The sequence below is a fragment of the Mobula birostris genome, chromosome 2 (genome assembly GCF_030028105.1).
Source record: "Mobula birostris isolate sMobBir1 chromosome 2, sMobBir1.hap1, whole genome shotgun sequence".
NCBI classification, from domain to species: Eukaryota; Metazoa; Chordata; class Chondrichthyes; order Myliobatiformes; family Myliobatidae; genus Mobula; species Mobula birostris.
The window spans coordinates 34,348,304-34,363,943 of NC_092371.1; the positions used below are offsets into that span (position 1 = coordinate 34,348,304).

At 39.4% G+C, this 15,640-nt stretch overlaps 1 protein-coding gene across 1 annotated transcript in view; it reads left to right on the forward strand.

The window, feature by feature from the left end:
• LOC140208209 (uncharacterized) overlaps nt 1-12,869 on the forward strand; it is a 152,036-nt gene extending 139,167 nt beyond the window's left edge. The window contains exons 13-17 of the mRNA XM_072276719.1: nt 1,715-1,844; nt 1,932-1,964; nt 9,085-9,182; nt 10,608-10,691; nt 10,782-12,869. Of these exons, the coding sequence (XP_072132820.1) occupies nt 1,715-1,844; nt 1,932-1,964; nt 9,085-9,182; nt 10,608-10,691; nt 10,782-10,910 (474 nt within the window). The 3' untranslated portion in view covers nt 10,911-12,869. The remainder of the gene's footprint in view (nt 1-1,714; nt 1,845-1,931; nt 1,965-9,084; nt 9,183-10,607; nt 10,692-10,781) is intronic.
• The last annotated feature ends 2,771 nt before the right edge of the window (nt 12,870-15,640 follow it).

Sequence of the window (15,640 nt, forward strand, 5' to 3'; positions counted from 1 at the left end):
TGTTACCTTTCATTGCTCAGGGTATCGAGTTCAAGAGCAGCAAGGTAATGCTGCCGCTCTCTAAACCTCTGGTTAGACCACACTGGGAGTATTGTGTTCAGTTTTGGTCACTTCATCTCTGGAAGCATATGGAAGCTTTCGGGATGGTGCAGAAGAGATTTACCAGGGTCATGTCTGGAATAGAAAATGTATCATCTGAGGATAGTTTGAGGTAGTTAGGTCTTTCGGCTTTGGAGAAGAGAAGGATGAGAAGTGATTTGATAGAGGTATACAAGACATGGTGGATAGCCAGAGACTTTTTCCCAGGGTGGAAATGGCTAATACAAGGGGGCATAACTTTAAGGTGTTAGGGTGTAAGTATAGGGGAGATGTCAGAGGTAGGTTTTTTTTAACACAGTGAGTGACCAGGGCTGATAGAGGCAGGTGCATTCAGGGCATTTCAGAGACTCTTACACAGGCTTGATGAAAGAAAAAATGAAGGTCTGTGTAGAAGTGAAAGTTCAGATGAATCTTGCAGTACATTAAACGGCCAGCACAACATCATGGGCCAAAGAGCCTGTATAATGCTGTACTGTTCTATGGGGAAGTCTGCAAACCTCTGCAGCCTCTTACAAGCCTGTGCATCTGCCTTTGGTACGGATTTGTTTAGAGAATTAAATATATAATATTGGTACATTTATAGTTGTTTGTTTATGGAGAACAGCTAGTTAATATGAAACACACTGAATAATTACTGTATATCCCAATTCATCTGTAAGGTCATTTGGCTCACCCACCATTACAAGGTTATCACTAGCTTCCATTATCCTATACTGCTTGATGACTGGAAGTTGGCTTTTAAAAGCTCAAAATCATTGCATTCTCGTAGACAGTTTCAGTCTAAGAGCTGTTGGCTATGTTTTACCTATTCGCTCTATTCCCATTACTCCATTTTCAGTTTATAAGAGGTATCCTATTTACTTACTCAAACGGAGATCCACCTATTAGAAGAAATGAAGAATGACTGAAGGAAAAGCACTAATCTATCTGAGTGCACATCATTCTGCAAGCAGGTTGAAATATGGAATGCCTAAGACGTTAATGTCCCATAAAGAGCATGCAGGAAGAAGCTGATAAATGTCATAGCTTGTAATGTATTAGTTGGACATGATTACAAATATTCAAGTATTTAAATCCATTTAGGGCACTCATTGAAGGTAGTCAACCAAACATTTTCAATTATGAATGCAATTTGAAATGCCACAATTTCTTATTTATGATTACCTTGTTGTTTTAATCAACTGTCATTGTCCATAACTAGGAATTATTTTACTGTAATGTGCATCAAATTAATGTGTTTATGATGACTTCCTGGATCAGTACTTACTGTAAAGTCATGAATGTCTTTAAAAGAGTTGATTTATAACTTTGCTGGAAACTTGGCAATGGAAATCCCTATGAATGTTTTATGATGACATCTTTGTACAGCAAAGAGAATTAATTCTTCTTGATGTAATGCATATGGGAAGCAGTTTGTGATTCTTGCTGAGAATATATTGCAGGTTATGAATAATTTGGATGATAATCCACTATTTTATAAAGAGCTGTACATTGAAGTTCAAACATTACCTCAGTATGGTAAATAAAGTAAAATCCAACATTTTACAGATTGAAATTATCCAGAGGTGTTCAGCAATCCTCTAATGTTACTAATCTTGTTACCCATTATTTATAGCTAGTCCATTTGCGAGGGAAGGATAAGACATTCACCTTACTTCATGCTCTTGTAGACCAGATTTTGTCACAAGAGCCAGGCCTGACAAAATTTCCCCAAGAGCTCACAGAATTTGAAGAAGTTCCTGGAGGTGGGTGGAAATATCCGAAACATGCAGCAATATTAGAAAATATACAGTGCTGTATCCATGATAATAATTTGTTTCTCTTCCTTCTAGATTCCATTAAGGGTTTGATTGCAGAGGTGGATGGTATGTAAAAGCTCCATTTTAATATTTGAAAAGATTTTGTGGTACTATTTGTCCTCAAGTATCAAGCTGACACAATTGATCCTCTGAATATTATAAGGAGGATTAATGTGAAAATGAAAAACTTTGCTGAATTATTGCCTGTTTTTTCCAGTCAGTTGTACTGGATTATTGAGCATAGTTGAAAAGATTATGGATTTTTTTGGTGCAAATTGTATTTTTTGCAACTGGATTTGTCACCTGGTTCGGATATGACCCAAGTGCGGAATGAGAGACACTGAAGAGGGTCGATATTTCACAGACTTTAATGCAAACAATGTTAAAGGGAAAAGAATACAATGAACACAAGACCAAACAGGGTCATTAACTAAAACTCTCAAATGGAAAACGAAGGCTACACTGCGGCTGAAAAGAATTATATATAGCTAAATATAAAACGAATACCGCTAGTCTTCAGACTCAGTTGACTTGACAGTCCAGTTTCTCAGGCAAGGCCAAATGCAAACAGGAAGTGAAGTGTTGCTGTGCTGTGTCCAAGTCTCGACAAACACTACAACGGGATGAATGGGGTTAAATACTATCACAATGAAATAATAATCAGCTGACACGTGCATATTCACAAGCACAATTGCCAAATCTGCAGATGTGACATGGAGTCTCTGAAATTATTCTGTTTGGCCCTAATTTTGAAACTACATTATTACAACCAATCCTAAGCACAAAACGAGCCCTAATAGCAGGATGTATTCATCACTATCGAGTGTATGATTTTACTAGAGTCAATGGTAGGACCAACAAGAACACTCTAATGTTTAAGACTGGTGCAGGAATAATAGTAGACACATATTAGAGCATTTTACATGTCATTCACTAAAGATCTAAAGCAGCACATCTAAATCAATAAAGAGCAAATAATAGTGTATATTATTGAAAGCTTTAGTTCAGTGTAATCAGATTAACTGAATATTTCTATTGAGATTATACCTATTTTTCATTTCATTCATTTTTATAGATGTATTAATCAATCCTTCCAAGTAATCATTTCTAACTATATTGAAATGATTTTAAAGGATTTGTTTTGCCTCCAAAATTGAATTTTAGAGGTAGAACATGATGTCATCATATAACATCTTCAGCATTGTCAGCCTGGAATCCAGACAAATGTTATTGGCTGAAATTAGTTTGATTTTCTTCTGCACCGCTTAATTCTGTTGGATAATGGAAGATTGTGCACTTAGTTATGTACATTTGAGTTTTGAAGGAAGCACCTTTCTAAAGTTTCTCTAGAATTTGCACCCGAATTGGGAACTCCTGGTAAATACAAACTGAAGAATTCTTACTTCAAGTAAACTCTGTTCTCTCTTTAACATATGCCGGACAATGCTGAGGATGTTCTACGAGTCTGTGGTGACCAGTGCTATCATGTTTGCTGTTGTGTGCTGGAGCAGCAGGCTGAGGGTAGCAGACACCAACAGAATCAACAAACTCATTCGTGAGGCCAGTGATGTTGTGGGGATGGAACCGGACTCTCTCACGGTGGTGTCTGAAAAGAGGATGCTGTCTAAGTTGCATGCCATCTTGGTCAATGTCTCCCATCCACTACATAATGTACTGGGTGGGCACAGGAGTACATTCAGCCAGAGACTCATTCCACCGAGATGCAGCACAGAGTGTCATAGGAAGTCATTCCTGCCTGTGGCCATCAGACTTTACAACTCCCCCCTTGGAGGGTCGGACACCCTGATCCAATAGGCTGGTCCTGGACTTATTTCATAATTTACTGGCATAATTTACATATTACTATTTAACTATTTATGGTTCTATTACTATTTATTATTTTTATGGTGCAACTGTAACAAAAACCAATTTCCCCCGGGATCAGTAAAGTATGACTATGACTATGACTGTGAGAGGAGGGCATTGCATGGATAGAGCCTCTTCCTGCATTAGTTAGGTACCATTAAGTTGGTGTTTTAAGGATGTTGGTTCTTGTTAATACCAAAAATTCAAATTAGAAAGATGGAATATGGAAGGAAATAGAGTCAAGTCATTTGATGGCACAGATGCTGCACAGGTAAGGCATTCTCGATTTCGGCATGATCTCTAGTGCTGTCTCTATGGAGTTTGCACACTTCCTGCAGATGTCCAGTTTTCTCCCACATCCCAATGATATGTGGGTCAGTAGATGAACTGCAAGTTACCCTAGGCGGTAGTAAATAGTAGCCAGTTGGTGGTGTAGTGGCATCTACAACAAACTTCGGTGCGAGTGATCCTGGATTCGAATCTGGCCAGCTCCTTGCATGCTTTGTATCTGTGCTGTGTTAAGCGTCATGCTAGTAACTCCAGTACATAAAATAGCCAAATTCTGAAGAAACGGGAAAGTTGCCACTTGATGCACCAGTGAGGCATGGAAGGATAATAAAAAATAAGTATAGGTGAGTAGTAGAATCTTGGAAAGGTGATGGGAACAAGGATAAAAATATTCTAGGAATTGGATTGCCCTGTGTGTCAGCGTAGACTCAATTACTGAAATAGCTTCTCCTACTGCATGGCATAAGGAAATATGGAAAGTGGGAGAAAAACAAGAACATAAGACCATAAGATATAGGAGCAGAAGTAGTCCATTTGGTCCATCAAGTCTGCTCTGCTATTTTATCATGGTTGATCCAATTTTCCTCTCAGTCCCAATCTCCTGCATTCATCCCATATCCCTTCAAGAATCTATCAACTTCTGCCTTAAATATACATAAAGACTTCGCCTCCACAGCTGCCTGTGGCAAAGAATTCCACAGGATCACCACTCTCTGGTGAAAGAAATTCCTCCCCATCTCCATTCTAAAAGCTGCCCCTCTACTCTGAGGCTGTGTACTCTGGTCTTAGACTCTCCTACCATAGGAAACAACCTCTCGCATCCACTCTATCAAGGTCTTTAACTATTCGATAAGTTTCAGTGAGGTTACCCCTCATTCTTTTGACTTCTAGAGAATACAGGCTCAGAGCCATCAACCATTCTTCATGTGACAAGCCATTCAATCATGGAATCATTTTCATAAACCTCCTTTAAACTTTCTCTGGTTTGAGCACATCCTTTCTAAGACAAGTGGCTCAAAACTGCTCACAATACTCCCGAAACATCGACTGTACCTCTTCCTAGAGATGCTGCCTGACCTGCTGCACTCACCAGCAACCTTTATGTGTGTTGCTCTTTGCTTTTATCGAGACTCCAATGGGATGAGGGAGGATTTGACTTGTGTAGACTGGGAATACAGGCTATATGGTGGGATAGTTGAGGAATAGTGAAAGAGTTTCAAAGAGATTTTTCATGGTGCTCATCAAAAGTATATTCCAGTTAAAAGCAAGGACAGTAACTGTGGGCAGAGCCAGCCTAAGATAACACAGGAAATAAAAGAAGGCATCAAACTAAAAGCTTGTGCACACAAAGTCGCCAAGAGTAGTAGGAAACTGGAAGATTGGGAAAACTTTAAGAAGCAACAAAGAACCATTAAGCGAGCCATAAAGAAAGGGAAGCTAGATTATGAAAATAAACTAGTACAAAATTTAACAATGGATAGTAAAATTTTTTATAATTATATAAAGTGGAAAAGGATGGCTAAGGTTAATGTAGGTCCCATGGAGGATGAGAAGGGTAAATTGATATTGGATAATGAGAAAATGCTAGAGCCTTTGCATGACTATTTTGTGTCGATCTTCACGGTGGAGGACACATCTAACATACCATAGAGAGATGTTATGAATGCGATGGGAGGTAATTACCTCAATACAATAGCTATCACTGAAGAGGTAGTGCTGAGCAAACTTGTTTGCCTGAAGATACTTAAGTCCCCTGGTCCTGATGGAATGCATCCCAGGGTACTAAATAAAATTGCAGAAGTTACAGTAGAGGCCTTGGTGATGATTTACCAAAATTCTCTTGACTCCGGGCAGGTCCAGCGGATTGGAAAACAGTGAATGTCATGCCACTGTTCAAAAAAGAATGTAAGCAAAAAGCAGGCAACTATAGACCAGTTAGTTTAACATCTGTAGTTGGGAAAATGCTTGAAGCTATTATGAAAGAAGAAATAGTGAGGCATCTGGAAAGAAATGGATCCATTAGGCAGACGCAGCATGGATTTAGCAAAGGGAGGTCCTGTTTGACAAACCTACTGGAGTTCTTTAAGGATATAACGAGTACAGTGAACAGAGGGGGACAGATGGCTGTTATTTACTTGGATTTACAGAAGGTGTTTGATAAGGTGCCACATAAAAGACTTATCTATAAGATAAGGATGCATAGAGTTGGGGTGATGCATTAGCATTGATAAAGAATTGGTACGAGAGGGCATGACTTAAGGATTGAAGGGCGCTCATTCAGAACAGAAATGTGAAGAAATTTTTTTAGCCAGAGGGTGGTGAATCTATGGAATTTGTTGCCATGGGCGGCAGTAGAGGCCAAGTCTTTGGGGGTATTTAAGGCAGAGATTGATAGCTATCTGAGTAGCCAGGGCATCAAAGGTTATGGTGAGAAGGTGGGGGAGTGGGACTAAATGGGAGAATGGATCCGCTCATGATAAAATGGTGGAACCTACTCGATGGGCTGAATGGCCGACTTCTGCTCCTTTGTCTTACGGTCTTATGGTCTTACAGGAGGACACACCCTGATTCCTGGTGGACGGGTCCTGATTAAGAAACCACATAAGGGACTACTGGGAGCACGATGAGAGGGTCTTTATTAAGTGCTGCTAATTACTAATTTGGTGGTAAAAGTTGAAGGTAAAAATAAGTGGATACATGCCAGCCACTGCAAGCAAGCTGAAGTGCTACTTGATGAAAGAAACAAACTCTGTGGTTAATGTGCCATTAAGCTCTGGCACAGTACTTATGCTGCTGGGCTACAGTGAGTGGATAACCAGCCAGAATACTTTGAACATTGCCTACAGCAACTGGGAATCCGGAAGTTTATTTCACTATCACTTGTTGTTATATTTTTGCCTATTTTACCTATTCACAATGTGCCAGTTGAGATAATTCATAGTATATATATGTGAGTATCGCATTACTTTGTTGATGTTGTTAATGCCTTTAGCTTTTGGGTATGTCAATGTATATCACACACTTCAAAATATTCATCAATGCTAGGGATTCCTGCAGATCCAGAACAAAATATTCTAGCAATGGTGATGTCGACATTATGCCCATGATTCATTATACTCATGGAAGACAAAAATATATGATGGTCATACTCCCCACATAGCATCTTAAACTGGATCATTTATGTAAATATTATCAGCATGATTTAGGGGTATCATATATGTGGCCATACTTGTGTCTTATCCTGGGATATCTCTGTATCTGCATCCAATGTTCATAACAAAGCTATTAAAAGTTTTTGTGTGTTCACTACAAAAGCTACCTTCTGCTAAAGTTCAGAAGGTGCCATTGCAGCAGGGCAAGTTTCATGCAATTACACTTTACATTAAATGAGGTAATGACTCTGGAATTTTCATTAACGATATCCAACAGGAAAAATATTACAATTGAACAAGGCTCCTGTTGACTGGTAAGGAATTGTCTAAGTTCATGGATCAATACGTACTTTTATGCGTGGAAGTGGTGACTATCCCTCTCTCCTGCATAATCAGTTAGGATTTTGTTATTTGGGTTATGTTTTTCCAGCTGTGAGACTACGCAGACTTTACCGTTATCCCCCGAGCTGATTTTGCATCAACTTTATTCTCATTTTATGGTGTTGCAAGGAGTATAAAGAGATTAAAAATGTTGCTGCAGCTTTAGGTACAGTAAGCAATGACACTGCTGATGCCTTGGGAAATGTAACAACAGAAATACTCACCATGTGTAAGATGGTTCTTTAAATGGTATGGCATTAGTCTTCTCGTAGCAGTTAAGGGGGGATCGTGTGCAGTTAAAGGCAAGGAGTGTTGTACTTACATACCCGATGAGTCTGAGGACAAAACTGGTTTGCCTGATCATAGTCATAAAGAAGCAGGTAAAATACATCAATCTGATGGATGAAATTTCTTTGACTGGATTCATCTAAGTCTTGGAACCTGTGGTTACTCCATATTATGAGTCCTTATATTTATGCTGATATACTTAATCATAATTTACATCATTTTACTTGCATAAGAGTGATCATTAATTGAATAATTCAAACTTACATGAGTGTGCCTATTAATCTGCTGAGCCATGATGTAATTCTATGAATACTTTGAAGAATATAGACCATTTGATATTTCCATAACTTCGGTAGCTTTTGATTATTTTATATTTAATGTAGTTCTTCTGTCTCTGAAATTTCAGTTGTTATGATTCTAAATGAGTGATTTAGAATCAGTGGGGAGGGTTTGTTGGATCAGACTGTTTAATTGTCCTTAACTTTACAGCAGAATAGTTAATTGTTTGCTTGTATCTCATATAACTACCTATATACATATAACCGTTTAGTATGTTTCCTAGTGGCCAGTGCATGTATATGCAATTGTTTAGTGTGTCCCCCAGTGGTTACATTTGTATAATTCTGGAAGCTTGGTATTGCATTATTTGAATAGGGACTATCTGATTGGCTAACTCTTATCTAAAATTTGAATGGAATGTCCCTTACCTATAGTATTAAAAGAACTGACCATATTGGCCTGCCATCTTTGCTTCTTCTTTCCCTTCCCCTACTGGCCCTCTGTTACCATCCGTTTCCAAATCTTTGTTCTTTTAGCACTTATTAAAGCAATCGTAAAGCAACAGGTTTATGCCTGTAGGATCAAAAACATCAGAATCCAACAATTTCCACTGTACTTGTTTGTTTGGTTGCACAGACTAATTCATGTTTAATTGAAGATGTTTAATGAGGTGCAGTGTTGTATGCATCACTGTTCCCTTATTTGCTTTATATGTATACCTTACTGGGGTCTTAGGAAAACAGCTGGGTGCATTGTGGCAATACCTCACATGGGGCATGACAGCAGAGAATGGAAATGCATCACCAAGGCAGACAAAGCAAATTTCTAATTAGTCAAACTGTATTATATTTACTGTTCTGGCAATTTTGTTTTAACTGTTTTGTTATGAATCCCTAAATAAGAATAACTGACGTCATGTTTTTGCATTATAGTTTTAAAGAATGAGATGGCAAAAATCATTCTATACAAACAGACGCTCAAGCCAAAGGACAAGAACAGCTCAGACTGGCAGTTCTACAAAGAACTGAAGGTAATTCCAGTAGAAAGGTTTATGATTTATAATGTCTGCACTGCAACTTTAGCATAAACATTGAATTTAGGAGCTTTATCAAATATAATTTACAAATAATGGGATTTTTAAATGTGGAATCATAAACAATGTACTAGTTGATGTCATAAATGATCTTATTATGACACATTAAAGGGAAGACTTCAGTGAACATGATTTTTGTGTTATTTCTATTAATGAATAGGCTGCTCATGTTCAACTTTCATATCAAGATGGAATGCAATGTTAATATCAGTGGTGTCCTTTCCTGCAATCTGTCTATAATATTTATCACTCTGTCAACATGACTGAAGCAGATTACCTGGTGATTACCATATTGAAGTTCATGATCGCATGCTGTAAGCCATTTAGTTCCACACTTGCTATTTTGCAACTGTGACCACACTTCAAAAAGTATTTCATTGTCTGTGAAGTGCTTAGGGATGTCCTGAGGTCATGAATGGTATTATGGAATTGCAATAGTTTTCTCCATTATGATTCTGTTAGCTTAGGGTATGATACAGAGCAAACTCTGTTTTGTATCTCAAACCATCAACAGCCTGTTACTCCTAATTAATTTTCTTCGGGTTCATCTTTGTAATACTGAGGCATTGATCAATGTCAACAATTCAGTTGCTGAAACTGCCTTCAGGTCTTACTAAAGTTTTCTCTCATAATCCTCAAGATTCTTCTTATACTTAGTCATTCTCTGAAGCAACATCCCGGTATGAGAGACTTTCTTTGTTCCAACCCCTCACCCCAGTGTTGTAGCATTGATATTGCTCCCTTCCCCATACTCTTTATTGTAATGATATAGCTCAGATTACAGAAATGCTGGAGAATTTGGTGGTGCGGTTGAAACTGGCTTCAGACACTGGCATGCAATGTCAGCAAATACCTGTTTTGATTTGTAATCATTTCCATCTAAAAGCATGAAGGACGCTTCTGTTTTAGCATGAGGAATGCAAGGAAGTACACACTGTGCAAGAGTCCAGTGTCTTGGAATAAGATATTTATCCAAATATTGCAGAATGCTATTCTCTCTATTAATACCAGCACCACCACTTTATGCTATTCTTACATAAAGGCTTGGCATGAGTCACAGAGCATGAGCACGTGGCACTAGGAAAAGGAGAGGAATTGAGATGTGCATATTAATAATGAGTTCAGGGTGGGAGTAGCATTGGATCTGAGGTTCCAACAAAATGTTAGCTGAATGAACACATCTTGGACAGATTAATCTGAGAAAGTGAGGAATGCTTTGATTCGTAAGGCAATTAAGCCAACAAAGAAATGAGATAAAAAATGAACTTGGTTATATTGAGAAGCCTTTCCATCTAGTTTTCTGAAAACTTGACAGTGAAATGCTTTGAGATTTAAAACATTTTTTCCTTATTTTGTTTTCAGTCTATAACTCAAAAATATGAAGATGAATTGTCACAGCTGAATAAACAATGTGATGAAATGAAGACATCCTACAATAACCTATTGGTAATATTACTAGAGGCATTTTTGTTTCATTTCTATGTGAGCTTTTTCTTGGCATGAAGCTTGAATCTGTTTCTACTGCTGTTTTGATAGGTTAGATTTGGAGAACCACAAGATCGAGACTTGGAAGTAATGTTCGGATGGATATCTTCCTTCATTAAAGATTTTAGGAGAGTTGTCATGGAACAAAGCAAGCGAAGATTGGGATCAGCTCGGAAATAATATGAACTTTTGTTATAAGAAAGTTTTCTCTTTTTTTTTGCTTGTTCATGTTTCTCAGAGCTGCGCAGAAGTTAGCTAAGTTAGTTATGGTATGCCAAAATTCAATGTCCTGCAAGGAGAAATGGAAACATCAATTTGTTCATCATACTTGAAGATATTTATCACCTCTATGTCACATGCTATTTGAGAGAACAAATAGGTGAAATGTTCTCAAGCCTCCCATGAGTGTTAATCACATGAACTGTCTGAGGAAAACAGGGGCTCATTAAATGGATAGAAACTCAATTTTGTAATGGATTATAAAGCACATTATGAAAAGATCAGGTATATTGTCCAGCATTTTATTGCTCTCTGGCACCGATTATGTGTGCACGATAACTCACTCTGGGCACAGGGGCACAGTGGCACAACTAGTAGATGGTTGGCTCACAAGCTGCAATAGCCTGAATTCATTTCCTGATATCCTGCTTCTGCGATGTGTGCTTGTTGTCCCTGTGATCTTGTGGGTTTATTCCGGGTACCCAGGTTACTTCTACATGTGTAACAGGTATATTGGTCGGTTAATTAGCCTCTGTAAATTGTTCCTAGAGTGTAGGTAGGTGGCAGAACCTGGGAGGAGATGCTGGGAAGGTGGGGAGCATAGAAAGAGTTAATGTAGGATTAGTGTTAATGGCTGCTTAGTGGTCAGTGTGGACTCATTGGAATGAAGGTCTGTTTTTGTGCTGAATCTTTCTGTGACTATAACTCTATGACTTTAGATGAAGGTAGATGCATTTTGACCATAGTTGAGTTTTTGTAGAAGTATGTTTTGTGTCTGAATTCCTTACCACACATGACAGATACTGTTACCTGCAAGCCAATCTACAGCCTTTCTGTTGATATTCAGACTACCTGGGTGAACTAAGAAACAGTTGGATGTTCGATATTTTTTATATTGGGTGCAAAATGAACAAGCTGTTCATGAATAAGAAGGGTGGTACAGTAGCATAGCTGTTGGCATAATGCGTTGAGAGGTGGGAGGACATCGCAAGTGATCGCTCTCACTGGAGGCTGGAACTACGCAGAGGTCTGAAAAGAGGAGAAGAGAAGCTGAGGCTTGCTGCTGAAAAAAAGCACACTCGCTGAGAAAACAGCACCAAGACAACACTGGAGGACAGCACCTTCAAGTGCAGTCACTGCAGCCAAGACTGTCACTCCCGTGTGGGCCTCTACAGCCACAGCAGATGCTGTTGTACCAACACAGACGGAAGCAAGACTTTCCATGGTCTCGCGAGACTAACAGATGCCACCAATAATTCAGCAAAAGAAAAGAGGGTTCAATTCTGTTGATCTCTGTAAGGAGTTTGAATGTTCTCCCATGCCAGCGTGGGTTTCCTCTGAGTGCTCTAGTTTCTTCCCAAGTTCCAAAGACATGTGGGTCAGTAGGTTAATTGGTCACATGGGTATAATTGAGTCGCATGGGCTCTTCAGGTCAGAAAGGCCTCGGAAGGGTCTGATACCACGCTAAAAACAAATATATTAGTTTTTGGGAAAAACGTGAGGTTATACTCTTAATGAAAGCTGTAGGGGCTTATGTGATAACACTATTATGTCTACCTTGAGTTTAAACAACTTTTGTATGATAGGAAGAAAAAAAAAATCTTTTGGACTGTGATAAGTTTAAATAGTCATGAAACTGCAGCAGCCTAGCAACTATGCAACAGTGATTGTCACTAATTATCCAGTAGTAGTCAACAGGGATGGCTCATACTAGAAATACGAATGTTATTTTGTTGTGGAGATGGGGGTGGTGATGTTAATGGATGTGGCATGGAGGGAGATTCTTGATGCTGATGAATGCTTGATGCCTGATCATTCCAGCCACTTGGGTTAAAACATCCTTGTTGCAATAGTGTTCAAAGAATCTGGGTAAAACTAATGAAAAATTGCATTTAAAACATGCTGTAAAATATTCAACAATTACCATAAATTAGGAAATAAAATAGTACAAAAAATCTTTGTGTTTTTGAAGTTTGATATTCATTTCTCCTTCTTTATTAGAAATTGGTATTTGGGATTCAGGCATTTGTTTTTGTTAAAGTGCTCGAGTGATTGTTCCAGACAAAAAAAATAGTTCCATAGGACTGATTTTTAGAATTATTGAAGGTGCCACTGTTCAATGTGAAAACTTTGATTGTCTAGATTCATACGATTAGCATCAGTTAGCATGATGCTGTTACAGCTCGGGGTGTTCTGCAGTTGGAGTTCAGTTCCGGTGTCTTTCTGTAAGGACTCTCTGTACGTGTCCCCCCCCCCCCCCCCCCCCCCGTGGGATGCGTGAGTTTTCCCTGGGTGCTCTGGTTTCCTCTCACAGTCCAAAGACGTACAGGGTAGGTTAATTGGTCATTGTAAATTGTGCTGGGATTAAGTTAGGGTTAATCGGGGTTGTGGATTTATTTGGGTGGCATGCCTTGAAGGGCCGGCTCCACACTCTATTGCCAAATAAATAACAAATGGGTTTCTGTTTTTGTTTGTAGCTGTAAAAATCTCTTTTTTTCCAGTCAGGCTCATATAACTGGTGAAGGCTTCTGTTTAGATCATGCACTGTTATCATATAAGTTTTATTGCTTTGTATTTGATTGGTCTTTTGGAATGGAATGTGTCTTTCATGTTACTATCATCTTCTCTGCACCTAATATCTGATCCTAGTTCCAAATCCTCTGCCATTCTGTGCTTAAGCATGCATCTGTCTCTCTGCCCTCTTGAGAGTGCTGTCTGTCATTATCCATCTGCTGTTGTATTCTATCTACTAAATGCACTTGGAAACTTTTATTCAGGAGATTGTCTAAATGGTCTTTTGGTGCTAGACAACACAGTTAGGTTTTGCTACCTCAGCAAAAGATCAGTTATTGGCCAAGCAAAGCCTACAGTTCAGCTATTTGACAAAGCAGCAAGAGATTTACTGTGAGGAAGTGGAATGGAATATAGGAAAGGAAGGCTTCCTGCAGTGTAATAGAAAAGGCCTGAATGCTGAAGCAGAACTGAAATGCTGTTGTGTGGTGATTTGGAGGAACTGAAGGACGGGGAAGAGTTGTGACAGGACGTTAAAAAAAAATCAGCTTCAAAGGCAATTCATTTTGCCCATCAGTTTTATCACAATCATCTTATCTGCACCTAACATCTTATCCTAGTTCTAAATCTCTTGTCATTCTGCACCTGTGTGTGCATCTGTCTGTCTGCCCTTTTGATAGTTCCTTGGAGTGCTATCCATCATGATCCATCTGCTGACACTTATAGTTTGCCTTCTGCAGACATACCACCTCTCCCAGAACTTCTAGGAGTCTCCCGCAACTTCCGGGAGTCTCCCGCATATTAATAGTGGCTCCCTGATGCCCGCAAATTATATACAATATCACGAAAATCAGTTTTTTTGAGAGCGAGTGAGAGAAAAGCAAGAGAGCACGAGAGCGACCATGAGAGAGAGCACGCGCGCGCGAGAGAGAGCGAGAGAGAAAGCAAGCGAGAGCGAAGGCAAGCAAGCGTGCGAGCGAGAGAGCGAGAGAGGGAGAGAGAGCGAGTGAGAGAGAAAGCAAGCGGGAGCACTTGAGAGCATGCGAGCGACCACGAGAGAGAGAGAGCGCGCAAGCGAGAGCGCGCCATTGCAGAGTGTTCCAAAAAAAAATAAAACGTACGTCACCTCAGACTACACTAAAGTGTACCCCTGCCTAATAGGGGTCAAAATAATGACAGTGTTGCTCGCTGCACTGTTTGCAACAATGAATTTTCTATTGCCCATGGTGGGTTAAGACTGTAAAAGACATGTTGAGGTGAGTTTAACAGGTGTCATTCGTTCATTAGCAATAACTAGCTGGCTAGCTGCTAAGGAGCTACTCTATTGCAGACATCCCCCCTCTCCCGGAAGTCTCCCGCAAATTGATGGTGCTACCTCCCTGAAATTAGTTTTTGCAGGGTGGGATGTCTGCTTCTGACTGCACTTAGAAGCTATTATACAAGGACTTGTTTAAATGGTCTTTAGACTATGGTTTGTGCCTCCAGTAACTTTCTTCAGAGTCATAGAGTACTATCCAAATGTCTCTTAAGTGTTGAAATTGAAGCCACATCCATCACTTCTTCTGGCATCTCATTCAACACTCTCGCCACCCTCAGAGTGTATAAGTTCCGCTTTATGTTCCCCTTAAGCTTTTTACCTTTCACCCTTAAATAATGACCTCAGTGGAAAAAGCCTGCTTGCATTTACCCTAAATATGCCCCTCATAATTTGGAATACTATCAAATCTCTCCTCATTCTCCCATCTGTAAGGAATTAACTCCTACCTTATTCAACTTTTCCCTACAACTCAGGTCCTCAAATCCTGGCAACATCAAGTTTTCTGCATTCCGGCAATCTTCTTGACATCTTTTCTGTAGGTAGATGACAAAACTGCTTACAATATTCCAAATTAGACATCACCAACATTTTGTATAACTTTAACATAACATCCCAACTCCTGTACTCAATACTTCGAATGTGGCAAGAGCTCTCTTTTCAATCCTATACACCTGTGACACCACTCTTAAGGAATTATTGATCTGTCCCAGAACCCTCAGCTCCATTGCACTCTTCAGCGCCTTACTGCTCACTGTGTAGGTACTACCCTGGTAGGTCCTCCCAAAGTGACACCACTTTCAATGGATTATGGACCTGCATTATTAGATTGCTTTGTCCTACCACACTTCTCAGTGCCCGACTG